Here is a 24984-nt window from a genome sequence, read left to right as displayed (position 1 = left end):
TGGAGACGCCAAAGTTTGGCCTCCCACAGTGTGGGGAAATAGATCTTTGGGGCCTGATTTGTTAAGCCTGTATAAGAAACTGCTGGGATTCTTGAATACTGAAGCTGAGCACAGGTGTCCCTTCTTAGGCCTTCAAGGTTAAGACTAATGATAGTCGGGTGATGGGAGAGGCAAGTGCTCATTATCTGGAAAGTTCTACCAATTAAGCCCTATGATGGGCCATACCAGGTCTTATGATTCCGGTCAATTTTGCTTAAACTCGGGGTAAGACAGCTGTGGGGACTCAATGGAGGCAGCAAAGCATGCCTTCAATGCAGCCTTCACTACCACCAGGTCAGCTCAATGATGAGCCCTCACCAGTGTTTGGTTGCATTCACTTACCTTCCACTTACCTTCTCTGATGAAAAAAGAGACATCCAGTGGTATTCTTCTAGAAAAAAGAGGTGCTGGGATGCAGCATGAAACCTCCCTCGTTCTCTGAAAGGGTCCGGAAATGAGTTCCGGTGGGTTCCGGCCAGAAAAAAGGCCCAGGGGAAGCCTCCCTCCCCTCCCTCCAACATCTCTCCAATGATAATAGGGCCCTATCAACATTCCCTCCCAAATTTCTCTGAAGAAGCAGGACATTCCGGTATCAAATGAGAAACCGGAATGGCTTTTGTAAATCTGGAACCATCCCAGGAAAATAGTGTATGAATTTAAGTCACCTCCCAATTGGTTTCTGCACCCTAGACTCTGAAGTATGTAAAGGTTGCATATTTGTGTGAGATGCCTGAGCATGGGAGGCAGTTAGTGCTGGCAGGAGCCAAAGGATGTTTCTGCTGCAGCTGATGACCCAAGGAGTAAGCAGGTCATCCACAGAGGAGGGAATCCCTTTCTGTGGGCTGTCCTTTAAGAACCCTCCTTGTGCTTCAGTCCAAGTCCCTTCATCCTCCCCCCCACCCACACAAACCAAAGGCAGCAAATGCCTTTGAAAAAGACCTCTTCCTGGGGGGCGCTGTACTGGGACTTCTGTCATGCTGCTTGTGAGCTCCTGGGAGAACAGACCACAGGTCTAACTGAGCCACCTTGGGCTTGACCCAACTGCCAAGGGCTCTTGTGGTGTTCTGCTCCAATTGTCCCTCTGGGGGGCTTGGGAGGGAATCTCGCCTCCTGCTTCCAACCCACCCATGTGGAAGCAGCAGCCTGTTCCAGCTACAAAACAGGGACCTGGTCTGTGTGGACTCTGGTTGAGCAAAGGAAGTGGACTTACTGTGATTCTTCATGAAAATGCAGTGATAGAAGAGAACAGTCAGGATGCCCAGGAACGGCAGGTGAGAGGCAGTTCTGCGCAAAGAGGGGAGAAAGGAGGGGAATGTCAGGAAAAGGGCAAAAGTGCCAATCCCAGCAGAGTCTGGAAAATGAGCTAACGCGCGTGTGTGTTTTAAGTATTGGGTTCTGCCTTCTCAGGTCTACCTGGGAGGGCAGTTCAATTCTTGGTACCACAATTTAAGAAGGATACTGATGAACTGAATTTACCTGGTTTTACCATCTGTAGAACCCACCAAAACAGCCCCACATTGTACAACCGGGTAGCCGAGGTGGATTTTGGGCAATGTCCCCAGTTCCTCCACACCGAGCGCTGAGCCTAGGGGATGCTGCAGGGCGTCGTAGTGAATTGAGCACAATGGAGGGCGAGAGATGGGGGACACTATTGAATGTTGGCCTTGCACAGGGTGCCGCTGAAATGGGAAAGACCAAGGTCTGCCTGTGAGGGGAGGCAGAAGTCCTCCCTGCTGGCTTTCAGGTGAACCAAAGACAGTTAACTGAAGGAGCCAACTGATCTCAGAATCAGTTCAAAGCAGGCATCTGGTTGCCAGGGAAACAGAATTCCACAGGATTCCACATCCCGCTGTGGAGCCAGAGCCTGGCCAAGGACTGGCCTATGGACTCTGGGCTCCAGGACTGCTCTGTCTCCCAGGCCCTTGTCACCCCTTGAAGGGAGACTGAGCCACAGGCTTGGAAACCAACAATTGGGGCAGGGGAGTATGAAAGGGAGGGACATGGGAACAAGCAGCAAGGAGATTGTGGTTTAAATGCCCTTTTACAGTAAATAAAACCTCCTGCCCGTCCACTACAAGGATGCTCAGTAATGGTGAGGAATGAGGAACTGAGCTTTTTAGGGGAGTGGGGGACAAGCCCTTGTCTTAACAGATCCCTGCTGTCAACTTATTCATCCTGCTGCTCTCCAGATGTTAAGCCAAGCAGAATGAACAAAGGGATGGGAAGGTTGCAGCGTTTTAGTTGCAAGAAAAAGCGAGGAAGAGGCAACATGACAGACCTTTGCAAAATGATGCACAGCATGGAGAAAGTGCACAGAGAAAAGTCTTTCTCCCATTTTCATGACACCTAAAGCTGAATTTTGGAAGATAAACGAGAGAGAGAAAATAACGTTCTTCTTTGGGCAGTGCAATGGTAAACAGTGAAACTCTCTCCCTCAGGGGGCAGTGATGCCCAACAACTCGGATGACTTTGAAAAGGGATCAGAAAACTTCATGGAGGAGGAGGCTATGGAGGGCTACTACCCACAATGACTATGTTGTTCCTCCATAGTTGGAGGCCACAATGCTTCTGAAGACCATAGGAGGGGGGAGAACTATTGTGCTGGGATCCTCCTTGTGGCCTTCCCATTAGGGCATGTGCTTGGCCACTGTAAAAACTGGAAGTTGGATTGGATGGGCCACTGGCCTGATTCAGTGGGCTGCCATTATTACCCCAGAACTTTGGGCATACTGGCTTCTGGGATTTGTTGTCTGACAACATCTGGAGGGCACCAGGTTGAAGAAGACCAGATTACTTTAATCCCAGCTACCTGGATCCAAACACACACAAACACAAAATGAAAATGGCCAGTATCAAGGATCAATGTCATTGCTCAGACTGCTTTCAACTCTCATGGCTTCCCCCAAAGAATACTGGGAATGGTGGTTTGTTTAGAATGCAGGGAGTTGTTAAACCCTGTTGTTGTTTTCACCCAAACCTTGCTTGGGGGAGGGACCAGGAAATTCCACCAGCCTTGGCCCCTGACGCTGCCCAGCCCACCTGACTGCCCACGCCACTTCCTCTCCATAATACTAATCTCTCAGATGGCGGAAATTCTTCCTCAGGGCAGAAGCGTCTCCTTAGACAGCAGAGGAAACTCCTCACAGGCTTTCCCACATTGGGAAATGGGCATCTGAATGCGTTAGGTCAGCTACCCTGGCTACACACCACAGAGAGGCAGTGGTATTCCCTCGCTTTGAGAACAGCCAGAACACGCTCACTCCCCTTTCTGTTCCTTGCCCTGAAAAACTGTGATGGCCTGGGATTCAGACTCGGATGCTGAACCTGTGGGATCCCAGCCTGCACAGGATTCCCTGCCTCCAGAAGCATGAGGCTGGGGCATGAGCCTGAAGGGTCCTCACCTGTGCTGGATCCTCAGGTGCAGGCACCAGCTGAGTCTGCTCTGGCTCCTGAGGTGATGGAGGACCCATTGCCTGCAGGTGCTCCTCTCCCAGCCCCGTCAGGGGAAGAGGAGGTTGCCTCTGGGTCCAGTAACCCCCTCCAGCCTCTCATGAGCTGCAGAGGCTCAGGGCAGAGAGGCAGAGGGAACTAAGTTCCCGCAGGAGGAGTGCTCGCCTCCAGGCCAGGAGAGGCGAGTCACCAGAGGATCGGGGCCACCCTATGGCTCGGGGCAGATAAAAGCTGGCCAGCCCCAGTCCTAAGTTGCCTAAGCAACATTGTTGGTTGCTAGTTCCTGCCTGAACCCTGTCCTGCTTTCCTGCCTGAGCTCCTGACCCGCCCTGGCTCCCTGCTTGCATGCCTGTCCCTGACTTCACCTGACTCCCTGCCCTGCACCCAGCTTCACCTTCTACGGACTGCCTCCTTGTTGCACCTTTGACCATGGACCAGACTTGGACCTTGCCTCTCGGGTAACCCACGGGACCAGCACAAAACCAATGAAAGGAGTTGGCGTACTAAACACTTTGACCTAAGATGTTTGGCTTACTGGTGGGGGGACAGCAAAGTGCACCCCTTCTCAGCACCAGATTTAGGGTGGTGTTGGGCAGATCCCCTGCACAGGGTGCCAAGTTGAGGGGGCGCAAAATTGAGAAGGTGCGTAACTGAGAAGATCCATTTGGAGACGCCAAAGTTTGGCCTCCCACAGTGTGGGGAAATAGATCTTTGGGGCCTGATTTGTTAAGCCTGTATAAGAAACTGCTGGGATTCTTGAATACTGAAGCTGAGCACAGGTGTCCCTTCTTAGGCCTTCAAGGTTAAGACTAATGAAAGTCGGGTGATGGGAGAGGCAAGTGCTCATTATCTGGAAAGTTCTACCAATTAAGCCCTATGATTGGTCATACCAGGTCTTATGATTCCGGTCAATTTTGCTTAAACTCGGGGTTTGGGCTATTGTAAGACAGCTGTGGGGACTCAATGGAGGCAGCAAAGCATGCCTTCAATGCAGCCTTCACTACCACCAGGTCAGCTCAATGATGAGCCCTCACCAGTGTTTGGTTGCATTCACTTACCTTCCACTTACCTTCTCTGATGAAAAAAGAGACATCCAGTGGTATTCTTCTAGAAAAAAGAGGTGCTGGGATGCAGCATGAAACCTCCCTCGTTCTCGGAAAGGGTCCGGAAATGAGTTCCGGTGAGTTCCGGCCAGAAAAAAGGCCCAGGGGAAGCCTCCCTCCATTCCCTCCAACATCTCTCCAATGGTAATAGGGACCTATCAACATTCCCTCCAGAATTTCTCTGAAGAAGCAGGATATTCCAGTATCAAATGAGAAACCGGAACGGCTTTTGTAAATCTGGAACCATCCCAGGAAAATAGTGTATGCATTTAAGTCACCTCCCAATTGGTTTCTGCACCCTAGACTCTGAAGTATGTAAAGGTGGCATATTTGTGTGAGATGCCTGAGCATGGGAGGCAGTTAGTGCTGGCAGGAGCCAAAGGATGTTTCTGCTGCAGCTGATGACCCCAGGAGCTAGCAGGTCATCCACAGAGGAGGGAATCCCTTTCTGTGGGCTGTCCTTTAAGAACCCTCCTTGTGCTTCAGTCCAAGTCCTTTCATCCTCACCCCCACCCACACAAACCAAAGGCAGCAAATGCCTTTGAAAAAGGCCTCTTCCTAGGGGGGCGCTGTACTGGGACTTCTGTCATGCTGCTTGTGAGTTCCTGGGAGAACAGACCACAGGTCTAACTGAGCCACCTTGGGCTTGACCCAACTGCCAAGGGCTCTTGTGGTGTTCTGCTCCAATTGTCCCTCTGGGGGGCTTGGGAGGGAATCTCGCCTCCTGCTTCCAACCCACCCATGTGGAAGCAGCAGCCTGTTCCAGCTACAAAACAGGGACCTGGTCTGTGTGGACTCTGGTTGTGCAAAGGAAGTGGACTTACTGTGATTCTTCATGAAAATGCACTGATAGAAGAGAACAGTCAGGACGCCCAGGAACGGCAGGTGAGAGGCAGTTCTGCACAAAGAGGGGAGAAAGGAGGGGAATGTCAGGAAAAGGGCAAAAGTGCCAATCCCAGCAGAGTCTGGAAAATGAGCTAACGCACATGTGTGTTTTAAGTATTGGGTTCTGCCTTCTCAGGTCTACCTGGGAGGGCAGTTCAATTCTTGGTACTACAATTTAAGGATACTGATAAACTGAATTTACCTGGTTTTACCATCTGTAGAACCCACCAAAACAGCCCCACATTGTACAACCGGGCAGCCGAGGTGGATTTTGGGCAGTGTGCCCAGTTCCTCCACACCGAGCGCTGAGCCTAGGGGATGCTGCAGGGCGTTGTAGTGAATTGAGCACAATGGAGGGCGAGAGATGGGGGACACTATTGAATGTTGGCCTTGCACAGGGTGCCGCTGAAATGGGAAAGACCAAGGTCTGGCTGTGAGGCGAGGCAGAAGTCCTCCCTGCTGGCTTTCAGGTGAACCAAAGACAGTTAACTGAAGGAGCCAACTGACCTCAGAATCAGTTCAAAGCAGGCATCTGGTTGCCAGGGAAACAAAATTCCACAGGATTCCACATCCCGCTGTGGTGCCAGAGCCTGGCCACAAACTGGCCAATGGACTCTGGGCTCCAGGACTGCTCTGTCTCCCAGGCCCTTGTCACCCCTTGAAGGGAGACTGAGCCACAGGCTTGGAAACCAACAATTGGGGCAGGGGAGTATGAAAGGGAGGGACATGGGAACAAGCAGCAAGGAGATTGTGGTTTAAATGCCCTTTTACAATAAATAAAACCTCCTGCCCATCCACTACAAGGATGCTCAGTAATGGTGAGGAATGAGGAACTGGGCTTTTTAGGGGAGTGGGGGACAAGCCCTTGTCTTAACGGATCCCTGCTGTCAACTTCTTCATCCTGCTGCTCTCCAGATGTTACGCCAAGCAGAATGAACAAAGGGATGGGAAGGTTGCAGCGTTTTAGTTGCAAGAAAAAGCGAGGAAGAGGCAACATGACAGACCTTTGCAAAATGATGCACAGCATGGAGAAGGTGCACAGAGAAAAGTCTTTCTCCCATTTTCGTGACACCTAAAACTGAATTTTGGAAGATACACGAGAGAGAAAATAATGTTCTTCTTTGGGCAGTGCAATGGTAAACAGTGAAACTCTCTCCCTCGGGAGGCAGTGATGGCCAACAACTTGGATGGCTTTGAAAAGGGATCAGAAAACTTCATGGAGGAGGAGGCTATGGGGGGCTACTACCCACAATGACTATGTTGTTCCTCCATAGTTGGAGGCCACAATGCTTCTGAAGACCCTTGGAGGGGGGAGAGCTATTGTGCTGGGATCCTGCTTGTGGGCTTCCCATTAGGGCATGTGCTTGGCCACTGTAAAAACTGGAAGTTGGATTAGATGGGCCACTGGCCTGATTCAGTGGGCTGCCATTATTACCCCAGAACTTTGGGCATACTGGCTGCTGGGATTTGTTGTCTGACAACATCTGGAGGGCACCAGGTTGAAGAAGACCGGATTACTTTAATCCCAGCTACCTGGATCCAAACACACACAAACACAAAATGAAAATGGCCAGTATCAAGGATCAATGTCATTGCTCAGACTGCTTTCAACTGTCATGGCTTCCCCCAAAGAATACTGGGAATGGTGGTTTGTTAAGAATGCAGGGAGTTGTTAAACCCTGTTGTTAAACAGAGACATCCAGTGCTATTCTTCTAGGAAAAAAGATGCCGGAAGTCACCATGAACACCTCCCCCGTTCTCTGAGAGGGTCTGGAACTGAGTTCCGGTGAGGTCCGGCCAGATAAAAGTCCCAGGAGAAGCCTCCCTCCCCTCCCTCCATCATTTCTCCAATGATAATAGGGCCCTATTAACATTCCCTCCCAAATTTCTCTGAATAAGCAGGATATTCTGGTATCAAATGAGAAACCGATACAGCTTCTGTAAATCCAGAACCATCCCAGGAAAATAGCGTATGCCTTGAGGTGGATATTTCTCCCAGAGGCATTCAAGTCATTTCTCAATTGGTTTCCGCACTCTATACTCTGAAGTATGTAAAAGTGGCATGGGAGGCAGTTAGTGCTGGCAGGAGCCAAAGGATGTTTCTGCTGCAGCTGATGACCTTAGGAGCAAGCAGGCTATCCACAGAGGAGGGAATCCCTTTCTGTGGGTTGTCCTTTAAGAACCCTCCTTGTGCTTCAGTCCAAACTCCTCCATTCTCCCTCACACAAACACACCAAAGGCAGCAGATGTCTCTGGACCAGACCTGTACCTGGGAAGAGCTGTACTGAGGCTCCTGTCATGCTGCTTGTGAGCTCCTGGGACAACAGGCCACAGGTCTAGCTGAGCCACCTATGGCTTGACCCAACTGCCAAGGGTTATTGTGGTGCTCTGCTCCAATTGTCCCTCTGGGGGGTTTGGGAGGGAATCCCGCCTCCTGCTCCCAACCCACCCATGTGGAAGCAGCAGCCTGTTCCGGCTACAGAATAGGGATCTGGTCTGGGTGGTCTCTGGTTGAGCAAAGGAAGTGGAAGTGCTCAACCGAAACAGTCCTACATTGTGCAACTGGGGAGCTGAGGCAGATTTTGGGCAGTGTGCCCAGTTCCTCCACACTGGGTGCTGAGCCTAGGGGATGCCACAGGGCATCAAAGTCAATGGGTGGACTCTAGTCTGGGTGGACTCTGGTTGAGCAAAGGAAGTGGACTTGTTGTTCCTCCATAGTTGGAGGCCACAATGCTTTTGAAGACCACAGGAGGGGGGAGAGCTATTGTGCTGGGATCCTGCTTGTGGGCTTCCCATTAGGGCATGTGCTTGGCCACTGTAAAAACTGGAAGTTGGATTGGATGGGCCACTGGCCTGATTCAGTGGGCTGCCATTATTACCCCAGAACTTTGGGCATACTGGCTGCTGGGATTTGTTGTCTGACAACATCTGGAGGGCACCAGGTTGAAGAAGACCAGATTACTTTAATCCCAGCTACCTGGATCCAAACACACACAAACACAAAATGAAAATGGCCAGTATCAAGGATCAAGGTCATTGCTCAGACTGCTTTCAACTGTCATGGCTTCCCCCAAAGAATACTGGGAATGGTGGTTTGTTTAGAATGCAGGGAGTTGTTAAACCCTGTTGTTGTTTTCACCCAAACCTTGCTTGGGGGAGGGACCAGGAAATTCCACCAGCCTTGGCCCCTGACGCTGCCCAGCCCACCTGACTGCCCACGCCACTTCCTCTCCGTAATACTAATCTCTCAGATGGCGGAAATTCTTCCTCAGGGCAGAAGCGTCTCCTTAGACAGCAGAGGAAACTCCTCACAGGCTTTCCCACGTTGGGAAATGGCCATCTGAATGTGTTAGGTCAGCTACCCTGGCTACACACCACAGAGAGGCAGTGGTATTCCCTCGCTTTGAGAACAGCCAGAACACGCTCACTCCCCTTTCTGTTCCTTGCCCTGAAAAACTGTGATGGCCTGGGATTCAGACTCGGATGCTGAACCTGTGGGATCCCAGCCTGCACAGGATTCCCTGCCTCCAGAAGCATGAGGCTGGGGCATGAGCCTGAAGGGTCCTCACCTGTGCTGGATCCTCAGGTGCAGGCACCAGCTACGTCTCCTCTGGCTCCTGAGGTGATGGAGGACCCATTGCCTGCAGGTGCTCCTCTCCCAGCCCCGTCAGGGGAAGCTGAGGTTGCCTCTGGGTCCGGTAACCCTCCAGCCTCTCATTAGCTGCAGAGGCTCAGGGCAGAGAGGCGGAGAGAACTAAGTTCCCCGCAGGAGGAGTGCTCGCCTCCAGGCCAGGAGAGGCGAGTCACCAGAGGATCGGGGCCACCCTATGGCTCGGGGCAGATAAAAGCTGGCCAGCCCCAGTCCTAAGTTGCCTAAGCAACATTGTTGGTTGCTAGTTCCTGCCTGAACCCTGTCCTGCTTTCCTGCCTGAGCTCCTGACCCGCCCTGGCTCCCTGCTTGCATGCCTGTCCCTGACTTCACCTGACTCCCTGCCCTGCACCCAGCTTCACCTTCTACAGACTGCCTCCTTGTTGCACCTTTGACCATGGACCAGACTTGGACCTTGCCTCTCGGGTAACCCACGGGACCAGCACAAAACCAATGAAAGGAGTTGGCGTACTGAACACTTTGACCTAAGATGTTTGGCTTACTGGTGGGGGGACAGCAAAGTGCACCCCTTCTCAGCACCAGATTTAGGGTGGTGTTGGGCAGATCCCCTGCACAGGGTGCCAAGTTGAGGGGGTGCAAAATTGAGAAGGTGCGTAACTGAGAAGATCCATTTGGGGACGCCAAAGTTTGGCCTCCCACAGTGTGGGGAAATAGATCTTTGGGGCCTGATTTGTTAAGCCTGTATAAGAAACTGCTGGGATTCTTGAATACTGAAGCTGAGCACAGGTGTCCCTTCTTAGGCCTTCAAGGTTAAGACTAATGAAAGTCGGGTGATGGGAGAGGCAAGTGCTCATTATCTGGAAAGTTCTACCAATTAAGCCCTATGACGGGTCATACCAGGTCTTATGATTCCGGTCAATTTTGCTTAAACTCGGGGTTTGGGCTATTGTAAGACAGCTGTGGGGACTCAATGGAGGCAGCAAAGCATGCCTTCAATGCAGCCTTCACTACCACCAGGTCAGCTCAATGATGAGCCCTCACCAGTGTTTGGTTGCATTCACTTACCTTCCACTTACCTTCTCTGATGAAAAAAGAGACATCCAGTGGTATTCTTCTAGAAAAAAGAGGTGCTGGGATGCAGCATGAAACCTCCCTCGTTCTCTGAAAGTGTCCGGAAATGAGTTCCGGTGGGTTCCGGCCAGAAAAAAGGCCCAGGGGAAGCCTCCCTCCATTCCCTCCAACATCTCTCCAATGATAATAGGGACCTATCAACATTCCCTCCAGAATTTCTCTGAAGAAGCAGGACATTCCGGTATCAAATGAGAAACCGGAACGGCTTTTGTAAATCTGGAACCATCCCAGGAAAATAGTGTATGCATTTAAGTCACCTCCCAATTGGTTTCTGCACCCTAGACTCTGAAGTATGTAAAGGTGGCATATTTGTGTGAGATGCCTGAGCATGGGAGGCAGTTAGTGCTGGCAGGAGCCAAAGGATGTTTCTGCTGCAGCTGATGACCCCAGGAGCAAGCAGGTCATCCACAGAGGAGGGAATCCCTTTCTGTGGGCTGTCCTTTAAGAACCCTCCTTGTGCTTCAGTCCAAGTCCTTTCATCCTCCCCCCCACCCACACAAACCAAAGGCAGCAAATGCCTTTGAAAAAGACCTCTTCCTCGGGGGCGCAGTACTGGGACTTCTGTCATGCTGCTTGTGAGCTCCCGGGAGAACAGACCACAGGTCTAACTGAGCCACCTTGGGCTTGACCCAACTGCCAAGGGCTCTTGTGGTGTTCTGCTCCAATTGTCCCTCTGGGGGGCTTGGGAGGGAATCTCGCCTCCTGCTTCCAACCCACCCATGTGGAAGCAGCAGCCTGTTCCAGCTACAAAACAGGGACCTGGTCTGTGTGGACTCTGGTTGAGCAAAGGAAGTGGACTTACTGTGATTCTTCATGAAAATGCACTGATAGAAGAGAACAGTCAGGACGCCCAGGAACAGCAGGTGAGAGGCAGTTCTGCACAAAGAGGGGAGAAAGGAGGGGAATGTCAGGAAAAGGGCAAAAGTGCCAATCCCAGCAGAGTCTGGAAAATGAGCTAACGCGCGTTTGTGTTTTAAGTATTGGGTTCTGCCTTCTCAGGTCTACCTGGGAGGGCAGTTCAATTCTTGGTACCACAATTTAAGGATACTGATGAACTGAATTTACCTGGTTTTACCATCTGTAGAACCCACCAAAACAGCCCCACATTTTACAACTGGGTAGCCGAGGTGGATTTTGGGCAGTGTGCCCAGTTCCTCCACACCGAGCGCTGAGCCTAGGGGATGCTGCAGGGCGTCGTAGTGAATTGAGCACAATGGAGGGCGAGAGATGGGGGACACTATTGAATGTTGGCCTTGCACAGGGTGCCGCTGAAATGGGAAAGACCAAGGTCTGGCTGTGAGGCGAGGCAGAAGTCCTCCCTGCTGGCTTTCAGGTGAACCAAAGACAGTTAACTGAAGGAGCCAACTGATCTCAGAATCAGTTCAAAGCAGGCATCTGGTTGCCAGGGAAACAGAATTCCACAGGATTCCACATCCCGCTGTGGAGCTAGAGCCTGGCCAAGGACTGGCCAATGGACTCTGGGCTCCAGGACTGCTCTGTCTCCCAGGCCCTTGTCACCCCTTGAAGGGAGACTGAGCCACAGGCTCGGAAACCAACAATTGGGGCAGGGGAGTATGAAAGGGAGGGACATGGGAACAAGCAGCAAGGAAATCGTGGTTTAAATGCCCTTTTACAATAAATAAAACCTCCTGCCCGTCCACTACAAGGATGCTCAGTAATGGTGAGGAATGAGGAACTGAGCTTTTTAGGGGAGTGGGGGACAAGCCCTTGTCTTAACAGATCCCTGCTGTCAACTTCTTCATCCTGCTGCTCTCCAGATGTTTAGCCAAGCAGGATGAACAAAGGGATGGGAAGGTTGCAGCGCTTTAGTTGCAAGAAAAAGCGAGGAAGAGGCAACATGACAGACCTTTGCAAAATGATGCACAACATGGAGAAAGTGCACAGAGAAAAGTTTTCTCCCATTTTCGTGACACCAAAACTGAATTTTGGGAGATACACGAGAGAGAAAAGAACGTTCTTCTTTGGGCAGTGCAATGGTAAACAGTGAAACTCTCTCCCTCAGGAGGCAGTGATGGCCAACAACTCGGATGGCTTTGAAAAGGGATCAGAAAACTTCATGGAGGAGGAGGCTATGGAGGGCTACTAACCACAATGACTATGTTGTTCCTCCATAGTTGGAGGCCACAATGCTTCTGAAGACCATGGGAGGGGGGAGAGCTATTGTGCTGGGATCCTGCTTGTGGCCTTCCCATTAGGGCATGTGCTTGGCCACTGTAAAAACTGGAAGTTGGATTAGATGGGCCACTGGCCTGATTCAGTGGGCTGCCATTATTACCCCAGAGCTTTGGGCATACTGGCTGCTGGGATTTGTTGTCTGACAACATCTGGAGGGCACCAGGTTGAAGAAGACAGGATTACTTTAATCCCACCTAGATGGATCCAAACACACGCAAACACAAAATGAAAATGGCCTGTATCAAGTATCAATGTCATTGCTCAGACTGCTTTCAACTGTCATGGCTTCCCCCAAAGTATACTGGGAATGGTGGTTTCTTAAGAATGCAGGGAGTTGTTAAACCCTGTTGTTAAACAGAGACATCCAGTGCTATTCTTCTAGGAAAAAGATTCCGGAACTCACCACGAACACCTCCCTCCTTCTCTGAGAGGGTCCCGAACTGAGTTCCGGTGAGGTCCGACCAGAAGAAAATCCCAGGAGAAGCCTCCCTCCACTCCCTCCAACATTTCTCCGATGATAATAGGGCCCTATCAACATTCCCTCCCAAATTTCTCTGAATAAGCAGGACATTCTGGTATCAAATGAGAAACCGATACAGCTTCTGTAAATCCGGAACCATCCCAGGAAAATAGTGTATGCCTTGAGGTGGATATTTCTCCCAGATGCATTCAAGTCATTTCTCAATTGGTTTCCGCACCCTATACTCTGAAGTATGTAAAGGTGGCATTGGAGGCAGTTAGTGCTGGCAGGAGCCAAAGGATGTTTCTGCTGCAGCTGATGACCTTAGGAGTAAGCAGGCTATCCACAGAGGAGGGAATCCCTTTCTGTGGGTTGTCCTTCAAGAACCCTCCTTGTGCTTCAGTCCAAGCTCCTCCATTCTCCCTCACACAAACACACCAAAGGCAGCAGATGTCTCTGGACCAGACCTGTACCTGTGAAGAGCTGTACTGAGACTCTTGTCATGCTGCTTGTGAGCTCCTGGGACAACAGGCCACAGGTCTAGCTGAGCCACCTATGGCTTGACCCAACTGCCAAGGGTTATTGTGGTGCTCTGCTCCAATTGTCCCTCTGGGGGGTTTGGGAGGGAATCCCGCCTCCTGCTCCCAACCCACCCATGTGGAAGCAGCAGCCTGTTCCGGCTACAGAACAGGGATCTAGTCTGGGTGGTCTCTGGTTGAGCAAAGGAAGTGGAAGTGCTCAACCGAAACAGCCCCACATTGTGCAACAGGGGAGCTGAGGCAGATTTTGGGCAGTGTGCCCAGTTCCTCCACACTGGGTGCTGAGCTTAGGGGATGCCACAGGGCATCAAAGTCAATGGGTGGACTCTAGTCTGGGTGGACTCTGGTTGAGCAAAGGAAGTGGACTTGTTGTTCCTCCATAGTTGGTGGCCACAATGCTTTTGAGGACCATAGGAGGGGGGAGAGCTATTGTGCTGGGATCCTGCTTGTGGACTTCGCATTAGGGCATGTGCTTGACCACTGTAAAAACTGGAAGTTGGATTAGATGGGCCACTGGCCTGATTCAGGGGGCTGCCATTATTACCCCAGAGCTTTGGGCATTCTGGCTGCTGGGATTTGTTGTCTGACAACATCTGGAGGGCACCAGGTTGAAGAAGACCAGGTTACTTTAATCCCAGCTACCTGGATCCAAACAAACACAAACACAAAATGAAAATGGCCAGTATCAAGGATCAAGGTCATTGCTCAGACTGCTTTCAACTCTCATGGCTTACCCCAAAGAATACTGGGAATGGTGGTTTGTTAAGAATGCAGGGAGTTGTTAGGAAAGGTGATGAAAGCAGTTTCTTTGCCAACACTGGGCCTAAACGCTGATTGAAATGGAACTAGAAAATCAATGGGGATGCAATGGAGGCAGCAAAGCATGCCTTCAATGCAGCTTTCACTACCACCAGGTAAGCTCAATGATGAGCCCTCACCAGTCTTTGGTTGCATTCACTTACCCTCCAACTTTTCTCTGATGAAAACAGAGACATCCAGTGCTATTTTTCTAGGAAAAAGATTCCGGAACTCACCATGAACACCTCCCTCGTTCTCTGAGAGGGTCCCGAACTGAGGTCCGGCAAGAAGAAAATCCCAGGAGAAGCCTCCCTCCACTCCCTCCAACATTTCTCCTATAATAATAGGGACGTATCAACATTCCCTCCCAAATTTCTCTGAAGAAGCAGGACATTCTGGTATCAAATGAGAAACTGGGATGGCTTCTGTAAATCCGGAACCATCCCAGGAAAATAATACATTGAGCTGGATATTTCTCCCAGATGAATTCGAGCCATTCCCAATTGGTTTCCACACCCTAGACTCTGAAGTACCGTATTTTTCGTACCATAGGGCGCACTGGACCATAGGGCACACCCAGTTTTTAGGGGGGGGAATCAGGGAAAAAAATCTTCCCCCCCCCAGCCCCAAAGAGCAGCGTACAGGCTGCGCACAACCTCTCCCTGCTGGAGGGGTTGCACGCAGCTATGGAGCAAGCCAAGGCAGGGGGCGGGATGGATGCAGCTCGCTGTTTTGGCTTCCCTTTTAGCCCCGTGCAGCCTTTCCTTGCCAGGAGACGCTGCGCAGGGCTTTCCTGGCTTTACTGGGAGGTGGGGGGATTCCCTCACATCTCCCAAAAGCCTGCAGAAGCCGCGCAACCCCTTTAAAGAGATCGCGGCTTCTCCTTGCTTTTCTGGTAGGTGGGAGAAGGGACTGATGCGGCCAGTCAGTCCCTTCTCCCTCCTGTGGAAAAGCCCGCAAGAGCGCACGGAGCTTGTGTGCGGCTCTTGGGGGCTTTTCCCGCCTGCCTCCCCCCTGCATTTGCTCCATAGGACGCACACAACTTTTCCCTTGCTTTTTAGGCGGGAAAAAGTGCGTCCTATGGTGCGAAAAATACGGCACCTTCCCGCTGGAGCAGTACCTATTTCTCTACTTGCACTTTGACGTGCTTTTGAACTGCTAGGTGGGCAGGAGCAGGGACCGAGCAATGGGAACTCACCCTGTCACAGGGATTCGAACCGCCGACCTTCTGAATTGGCAAGTCCTAGGCTCTGTGGTTTAACCTACAGTGCCACCTGTGTCCCTTACTTATTATACTCAGTAGATATACCTCTGTTTTTTTCCTCTAAAATAACTCTGAGCATCTTTTCTATTTCCTCATTAATTATAACCCCCTTTTTAAAAACTTTTCCGCAGCCACACCATAAATGTATCAGTGTGCCCTCTGCCTCCTTGCATTTCCAGCATAAATTGGAGTTTGATTTCTGTATTTTGGAAAGTTTTACTGGGGTCATATGCCATCTGTAAAACATTTTCATTATATTTTCTTCTATAGTATAGCATGCAGTAAATTTTATATCATTCCATTCTTTAACAGCCTTTCCTACTGCTCCAATTGTATGACATACCCGATGTCCTGTGCCCATTTAATCTGTACTTCTTTTACTTGTTCATCCTCTAAACTCCATTCCAATAATAATACTCTTGATAATAATTTTTGATTACTTCCTAATAAAACTTTTTGTAATAACAAATCTTCTTTTCCAAATCCTCGTTTTTTATCAAAGTTAGATGTTGCTTAATTGGTGATATTGGAGCCAGTCTGTGATATAATGCCTTATTTCTACAAATGTTTTCAACTTTGGTTGTCCCCAGTCCTCCCTTAATAATTGACTGTATGTTCCCAAATTTCCAGTCATATTTAGTTTTTTTAGCTGAAAAGGCCTCTAGTGGTGATAGCCATTGTGGTGTGTACAGTTGTAACAATGATTGATAAGCAGTCTAAACCTTATACAGCACACCTCTGATTACGGTGGTACCTCGGGTTACAAACACCTCAGGTTACAGACTCCGTTAACCCGGAAGTAGTACCTCGGGTTAAGAACTTTACCTCAGGATGAGAACAGAAATTGTGTGGCGGCATCAGGAGGCCCCATTAGCCAACAGTGGTACCTCAGGTTAAGAACAGTTTCCGGTTAAGAACGGACTTAGGGAACAAATTCGTAACCAGAGGTACCACTGTATATGATTTGTAAAACCTTTATGGACTTTATTGTCGGCCAGATAGTATCCCCCTGCGCGTGGGCCCGGCTCAATGCTGCCCATTCATCAGGCTGGCTGAGCGGTTGGTCTCCTTCGGGGCAGAGATAGATCCATATCTATTGTCAAAACTTTCTATATCCAAAATATCTAATTTATTTTAACATAATCCTATCTTTAATCCAAATTATACACTCTGCTACATAATAAATTTTTAGATTTGGAAGGGCGAAATCTCCTCTCTTTGTCCTATCTGTCATTAGTTTATATTTGATGTGGGGCTTTTTTCCTTGCCAGATAAATTCTGTCAAAAATTTCCTCCATTCCTTGAAGCAATCATATTTTGTTATTATTGGAATCATTTGAAATAGGAAGAGAAACTTTGGAAGCATATTCATTTTTAACAGAGATTCTTCCCCATAGTGATAATTTCAATCTTGACCAGATTTCAAGGTCTTTTTTAATTTCTTTCTAAATCTTTCTATAATTGTCTTCATATTAATTGACATTTTCATCATAATTTCAATACCCATATATTTTGCTTTAACTATCTCTAAACCTGTTTTCCCCCCTCTAATTCTGTTTTCTCTTGGTTCTGCATATTCTTAACCATTAATTTTGTTTTTACTTTATTGAGTTTGAACTCTGAAACTTCACTAAATTCTGTTATTTTTTCTAAAGCTTTGGGAATGCTCTTTAATGGGTCTTCTAATGTTAGTATCAAATCATCAGCAAAAGCTTTTAGCTTAAAATACCGACTTCCTAGTGTTATTCCTTTGATTTCTTCCTCTTTCCTGATTACCGAATTTAGTATTTCCAGTGTTAATATACATAATAAAGGGGATAAGGGGCAGCCCTCTCTTGTTCCTTTTTCAATCAAAACGTGTTCTGTCTTTTCATTATTGATTATTAAATTTGCTTTTTGCTTCTCATAGATGGCTTTTATTCCATGGGTGAAGCATTCTCCCATTTCTGATAGGTCTATCACCTTTCTTAAGAATTTCCAAGGAAGATTATTGAAGGCCTTCTCAGCATCAACCAACATGAAGGCAGCTTTTTTGTTAGGTCTCCAGTCTAGATATTCTACCAGGTCTATAATAGTAGTAGTAGTAGTAATAATAAAATTTATTTGTACCCCGGAGCTGGGCTCAGGGTGGCTAACATCATAAAACTAACACAGTATACAAAGAACATAAAAACAGGCAATCAATTAATTAAAATACATCTTAAAATTAGTTCAGAACAAATGAAAATCTGGACAGATGGCAGTCTACGGGTAAAATTGAGATTGGTTAATTTTCTCCAGGGCAAACTGTTACCACTGGTCTTATTGCCCTCATATTGTTTTTCATATGGTGATCCAGGAGAAACCCCGCCTGGTCTTTGTTAATTATTACTTTTAAGACCAGTTTTAATCTATTCATTAAATACCTGTATAAATCTTGTAATAGTTATTTAGAAGTGAAATTGGTCAGTAGTTGCTGACCATTTCTCTGGATGACCCCTGTTTGTGGATTAAAACAATGTTTGCTTCTTCCCATGTATGTGGAATTTTCCCTTTTTGTATTCTATCATTCATGAGTTTTTGGAGGGTTGGTGCTAAGACTTCTTCCAATTTCTTGTAATGTATTGTGGGGAGCCCGTCAACATGCAAGTTCTTTTATTAATTTGGCTTCTACGTCTTCGTTTTGCTTTTCTGGTATGCCTCTGATGCGCAGAATAAGTTCTCTGTGGTACATCTCAAGTATAGCTATTTGATCTAATGTTTCTTCTTGCACTTTTTAAAACTCCATCATTTCATCTGTTAAATCGCCCATCAGAATCTTTTTCTGGTCTGCAAATCCCATTAAATCTGTTTCTTTTTTTAAAACATTGTCCCATATTAACTTGAAGGTTCTCCGAACTGTCTCTCAGTGGAGGTTTGATCTCTGCTGTAGCAGTCATCTCAACAAGTGCATCCTGAATTATTTTACACACATAATGGTAAATCTGTTTATTTTCCAGTAGGCCATTGGTTTTCAACCAGTATACTGTGGCACCCTGGGCTGACTTGATGGACGTTCAGGGGAGCCCCAGTGACTGTCCTTTCATTAACTTGCAGCCCATACCTTTCAGCATTCTCTCTCTCTCTCCGGGGAACATTTGGGGAGCAGGCAGCTTTAACTTGTAGCCCATTATCTTCCTGAAATAAAACAGGAGCAACAAAAAAGTGGGGAAACACTTTTGTATGAGTTTTTATCTACTTAAAATCCCCTCCCCTGATAAAATCCCACAAAAATCCTCCCCAGCTTCATTAACTTAACAGTTCCTTGGTTTTAAACAGAGGGCTTGAAAAATGCAAGAAAACAGTAAAGTAGCTTGATGATGTGCATGTCTGGATGTGTGTGTGCTCTATCAGGCAGAATTTAAAAAACAAAACCCAGAACGGGGAAATTTATTTATCTACACAAGTATTGCAGATTGAATGATATATGCTCAGAAATGGAAAGAGGGAACAATACCAACTAAGGAGGAATGGCAGATGAGATTGGTGGAATATATAGCACAGCTGTCAACTTCTCCCTTTTCTTGCGAGGAATCCTATTCAGAATAAGGGAATTTCCCTTTAAAAAAAGGAAACGTTGACAGCTATGATATATAGAATTAGCTAACTCAACTTATAAAATAAGACATTGGTTTTCAACTAGTGTGCCGTGGCACCTTGGGGTGACTTGAGTGATGTTCAAGGGGAACCCCAGTGACTGTCCTTTCATTAACTCGCAGCCCATACCTTTCAGCATTCTCTCTCTCTCTCTCCCTCCAGGGAACATTTGGGGAGCAGGCAGCTTTAACTTGTAGCCCATTACCTTCCTGAAATAAAACAGGAGCAACAAAAAAGTGGGGAAACACTTTTGTATGACTGTTTATCTACTTAACCCCCCCCCCAAAAAAAAAAATCCCACAAAAATCCTCCCCAGCTTCAGTAACTTAACTGTTCCTTGGTTTTAAATAGCAGGTTTCGATTAAACACTTACAATTAATAGAATAAATATAGCATATATAAGGATGGTGTATAAAGCATGGAAAGTTTAACAACATTATAAATCTAATACACTAAAAATGTAAGGCATAGTAAAAAATGCAGAAGACGACATTATGTAAAAACAAATGAGAAAAGGAAGTTGAGGGAAGTCATAGAGGGGAGGGTTTTTTTGGGAAATTGTATTTTCTTCTTCTTCTTTATATGATGTGATAAATTGATGTATTAAAATATAAAACCTAATAAAAATGGATGAAAAATTAAAAAAAATATCTTTTTAAAAAAAATGAAATAAAAAAAGAATTTAAGAAACTTTCCCTTGTCTTTATACTTTCCTGGGCAACCTACCAGGAGCCACTAATAGCATCCTGACAAGACCTCAATCTCAGCTATATTGTCAGAATCTGTGGAAGATAAAACTACACAAGTTGCCGTACTTTTCTGTGTATAAGACGACCTTTTTTTACCCAAAATTTAATTATAAAATGGGGGGGGGGTCGTCTTATACATGGGTAGTGCCTTTTTGGGGGATGATTGTTGCAGCAAGCAGGAGAGCGTGAGTGGTGATTGAATGGGTGATTGGTGACTGCGGCAATGTCCGCTGTTTACTGGCTAGCGCTGCTGTCAATTGGGAGTGACTTGCGGCTGCTTTTGCTGATCGGGCAGGCAATAGGCTGCTTTAGCGACATGTGCGATTGAAAGTGGCGCTTCAGAGGGTGAGTGATTTTTGCTAACTGCCTCCCAAAGACAGGGCAATCTCCCCCCATTTTCTTAATTTTTAGTCCCCCAAAATAGGGGGGCATCTTATACATGGGGGCGTCTTATAGACAGAAAAATACGGTAGTTTACAGCTTCTCTGAAAAAATGGGACTATTTACACACATAAAGACATACCTACCTGTTGATTTGTAGTCCTTAATGTACCCTTAATGTTGTGGAAGTGGAACACTTCTGCCGCGTCTTCATAAGCATCTGGCATCTGGTTCTGGAACTGCACCAGCTTTCTCATCACCCTCAAGTGGCAGCCTCTCATCATCATTCTCCATCCCATCTTGTCGGATGGCACTGCTACTTGGAGACTGGTTATCTCTTTCTTCTTGTTCATCATCTCTTGTAGGTGGCAGAACAGTAGAAGGCAGATCCGAACCGCTACGTATTACTTCAGGAAAGTACACGAAGTCTTATATTTCTCCCTCTGACGGCTGAGAAGTTTCCTCTCTTGTCAGATTTACTGTCTTCATCAAACCTTGACTTTTCCTGTTTTCAAGTCCATAACTCTGCAACCCAGAAGAAAGTTCTACCATAATTTCTTTTTCTGCTCTGGAGTCAAGCTTGGGCCTACTTGGGTACACAGACATAAGTGATGCTGTCTAATACAGGTATGTGTGACAAGTTAGGTTCTCTTCTGTTCCAAAGTTCAATGTAGCTGGCTACTGCATCTTCCCACCTGTGCTTGGGAAAGCCTGTACGACTCAGCATGCACTGGGTCATCGTCATAAGAGACCTAAACTTTCTCTCTGCAACTGAGTTCTTCTTGTAGAGCGGGACAAACACTCCTCATGTGTGCAATTCCTCCCTCTTCCAAGAGGGTTCTCATATTTTATGAACTAAACTCATGACTGTTGTCATCCATAAGTGCTGTGGGTTTCCTGTGGAGCCATGGCAAGGTATTTTCTGAACATCTCAAAGGTTCTGTTTTTCTCCTTGAGAAAATGCACAATGCAGTATCTTGGAAAATCACCAAGGATATTAAAATGTACTTATTTTTCCTTAGTGAATCAAGCACTCAGGTGCTTCTCTTCTGAGTACACGGAGGGGAAAAGGAGTTCAACACTTCTCAGCTTGATGCACCAAGGGTTACCTTCATCCCTCTTGCGAACTTCTTGCATTGCAACTCTTAAATGCCTTTAATGTCTCTGTGGTTAAACTTTCTGTGCCAAAGTTCTAAGTCTGCTTCATCATTCTGGCTGATAAAGCACTGCAGACTGGAGTTATGAAAGATTAGTCTCATATACACTATTAAGTAGACTTGCTTCTGTATACAGTTCCCCATCTCTGGTCACCTGGCACTTTCCGTTCTCAAACAATACATGGAAACCTTTTCTGTCCAAGGTTAGGAACATTGTCATCTGGCTGTTACAATCTTGGATTCAAGCCGCGAACTAAATAAATATTTCACAAATGTGGGATGAGATGCTTTCTTGCAAATCCAAATGCGCTTTCCAAATTTTGAAGCTTTGGAGTAGCTGGTCCACCTTGTTTGGTTTGAATCATCTGGGCACCTCTGATATTATCGAAGATAACAGAGACTGCTGATTTATTTTGCTTTCCCCATATCTTTGAGGCATCATTATCACTGAGTTTTTCTTTCTTAACACATTCTAAAATGCCTAGTTTATCAAATCCAGCCTGTAGGCATCTCCTCCTATGCATAAAATTGTTCTGAGTTAGCTTAAGTGATTTGAAGCTTTCTTCCTCAGTTGGATTCTACACACACACACACACACACACACACACACACACACACTCTCTCTCTCTCTCTCTCTCTCTCTCTCTCACACACACACACACACAGAAAGAGAGAGATTCTCCACACACACACACACACACACACACACACAGAGAGAAAGAGAGAGAGAGAGAGATTGGAAAATAAAAATCAGGAAAAGTGCCAAAAATCCAAAATTCACAAAAGCAAAAAATTAAAATGCCAAAATATAGCTTCTAAAAGAAAAAAAGGGGGACTAAAAAAAACACTCTGTGCCAAATTACTATGTTGCAACAGAAAGGGAGGAGTTAATCCCTTTACAATTAAAATGGCATCACCACGTGGTTACCAAGAACTAATATTTATCTACGTTGGTTCGAGTCAAGTTACCAAAATCATTTTTTGATTTAGTGGATAATCTTGGATTAACTGACGTTTGGAGACTTAAAACCCCTACAACAAAACAGTTTACATTCTTTGCTGAACCAAATCAAAGTTTGGGAAGAACAGATTATATATGGACTTCCAGGGAGTAAATTCCAAGAGTATCCAAAACTGAGATTCTCCCAAGGCCATTAGCAGATCATAATTTGTTATATATGGAGTTAAAAGGAAAAGAACAATCATCCTTTAGATGGAGAATGAAAGTCTGTTTGATGATTAAAAAATAGTGGAAAAAGCAAAAGAGACAATAGAAGATTATTTCAAGTGGAACTGAAATAAACGAACTGGCATTGACATTGTATTGGATGCAAGTAAAGCAGTAATGAGAGGCTTTCTGATACAAAAGAATAGTTCTCAAAAAAGAGAAAGAGGAAAAAAGAAAGAGAAAATTCTGACCCACCTCATGGAGAATGAGAGATTGTTAACAATAAAGCCTAAAGATGAACCAATAAAACAAAATATTAAGATGTTGGAAACTCAGTTTTCCATGATGGTGAACCAAGAAGTGGAGTGGAAGATAAAATTAATGAGACTAAAGAATTTTGAATCGGCAAATAAAACTGGCAAATTATTAGCATGGCAATTAAAGCCACATCAAAGTCAAAATACAATCAATAAAATAAGAGAAGCAGATATGGTAATTGAGGTTCCAAAAGAAATCAGAAAGATCTTTCAGAAATTTTAAAGACTTGTGTGGGGAAAAGGAGGATACAAAGAAAATAGAGAGATGTTTACAAAGATATAAATAATAGCAAATCCCACGAGAAAAAGTGAACAGTTGAATCAAAAAATAACGGTGGAGGAAATATAGATGGCAATAAAATGTATGAAGTTGGGGAAAGCCCCAGGACCAGATGTTATTTCGGCAAAATATTGTAAGATTCTTAGTGGACAACTGACACTAGTATTGTGGGAAGTTATGAATAATATCCTGAATAAAGGAAAATTCCAAATACCTGGAAAGAAGCATATATTACTTTGATCCCCAAGAAGGATACTGATTCCTTGAATGTAAAGAATTATAGACCGATTTCATCACTGAAGAATAATTACAAGTTGTTTGCTGATATTTTGACCAATAGATTTAAAAGTATCTTAAATGAGCTAATCCATAAAGATCAAGCAGGTTTTATTCCTGGTTGACAATTTAAAGATAATGTTAGGAATATAGTGGACATAATTGAATATTTGGAGACCAGGAATGAGACCAGGAATTGACGCGGAAAAAGCTTTTGAAAGAAAATTTGAAAATGATGGGAGTAGGGGGGGACTCTTTTGAGAGGAATAGGAGTTATATATTCAAAGCAAAAAGCGAAATAGATATCGAACAACACTTTGACTAAAAGCAGCCTTTTCTCCTCTCATGGAGGGAAGAGCCCCCTTCCTTAATAGGGGGAGCAACCTCCTCCTCTCATGGGAAGAGCTATTCCTTTTCTCCTGGTGCAAGCAACTCATGGGAATAACAGCCCACCCTTCTCTCATGGGGAGAGCTGCCTCCTTCTCTTCTGAGTTGAGCAGCCTCATCCTCTCATGGGAAGAGCAGCCTTTTCTCCTGAAATAGAGTCAAGTGTGGATTTCATGCTCTTTATTCAGCTCCTAGTAGCGAGAAAGTTTCCCCAAAACATTTGCTTTATATACATTATTTACACAATGGGCCCCATGTGACTGGCTAATTCTGGGATTCTCCTGTAGGCCAATCAGGTTGCAGATTCACTTCCACCTGAAGCTGGATTGGGTGGCTCCTGCAGACCAATCAGACTGCTGCATTCTGAATGCTATTGTTCTAGGACCAACCAGACTGCTGTATTTTGGATCCTATTCAAATCAGTACATAATTCAACTATTCAACATAATTCAATCCTATTCAACTCAGTACATAACACCTTTAAGTTCCAGTCCTGCCCGGGAGGTTGCATTCATAGTCCTCAAGGTACGCCGGCCGCCTACGTATGCGTTGAGGCCTGAGGTGTTCTCTGGTCAGGGGTTTGGGTTCTCGCTCGTTCTGAGGATGCTGGCTGTGATGGGGCCGTTTGGTCTGGCGCAACCAGCTCACTCAGCCGTGGCTCTGGTTTCGGCGTCATTTTGGCCTCACGGGTCGTCTCTGTATTTACTGATTCTGCCTCCCCTGCTGGCCCCTCCTGCTCTACGGGCCTCACTGCCCTACTGTTCCGCTGGGACTCCTCTGACCTCTCCTCCTCCTTGTTTTCCCCCGGGAATCATTGCCATAGCTGGTTGCAGTGGCAGCGCCAGCATTGCCCCCCATCCATTAGCACCTTGTACGACACGGGGCCCGTGACCCTGGTGACTGTGGCGGGTACCCATGCAGGGCCTGCCCCAAAATTCTTTGCGTACACTGGGTGCTGGGCCATGAAGGTCTGGGGGTTTCTGCCTTCCCCCACCACTGCCTCATCCTGAGCTCTGTCGGGGTGAAGGTGGTCCAGTCTGATTGTGAGGTGCCGGCCCATTAGTAGTTCAGCGGGGTTCCGGCCAGTCGTTGAGCTGGGGGTGCTGTGCTGTGCTAGAAGGAATGTGGCAAGGCAAGTACGCCCAATCCCCTTGCGTCATGTAGCGGAGGGTGTCCTTG

General features: G+C 46.7%; 1 protein-coding gene and 1 long non-coding RNA gene across 4 annotated transcripts in view; one reads left to right on the top strand and one right to left on the bottom strand.

The window, feature by feature from the left end:
- Positions 1-21239, bottom strand: part of LOC310685746 (uncharacterized protein) — a 57373-nt gene extending 36134 nt beyond the window's left edge. Inside the window, exons 1-3 of one of the 3 annotated variants that reach the window (XM_083458598.1) lie at positions 20367-21239; positions 19220-19299; positions 18558-18631 (exon numbers count right to left, since the gene is read on the bottom strand). In XM_083458598.1, the coding sequence (XP_083314724.1) occupies positions 18558-18631; positions 19220-19299; positions 20367-20576 (364 nt within the window). In that variant the 5' untranslated portion in view covers positions 20577-21239. Of the gene's footprint in view, positions 1-18437; positions 18632-19219; positions 19300-20366 lie in introns of those variants that run through there. The other 2 variants (XR_014515527.1, XR_014515528.1) reach the window with 2 other exon arrangements.
- LOC310685994 lies at positions 358-11530 on the top strand. Its single transcript, XR_014515624.1, has 3 exons — positions 358-1239; positions 8003-8132; positions 11438-11530. It is a non-coding gene; the product is annotated as an uncharacterized lncRNA (long non-coding RNA).
- Positions 21240-24984: the final 3745 nt, after the last annotated feature.

The sequence above is a fragment of the Podarcis liolepis genome (assembly GCF_965112155.1).
Source record: "Podarcis liolepis genome assembly, chromosome: 1".
NCBI classification, from domain to species: domain Eukaryota; kingdom Metazoa; phylum Chordata; class Lepidosauria; order Squamata; family Lacertidae; genus Podarcis; species Podarcis liolepis.
This window is presented reverse-complemented; position numbering and strand designations above follow the sequence as displayed.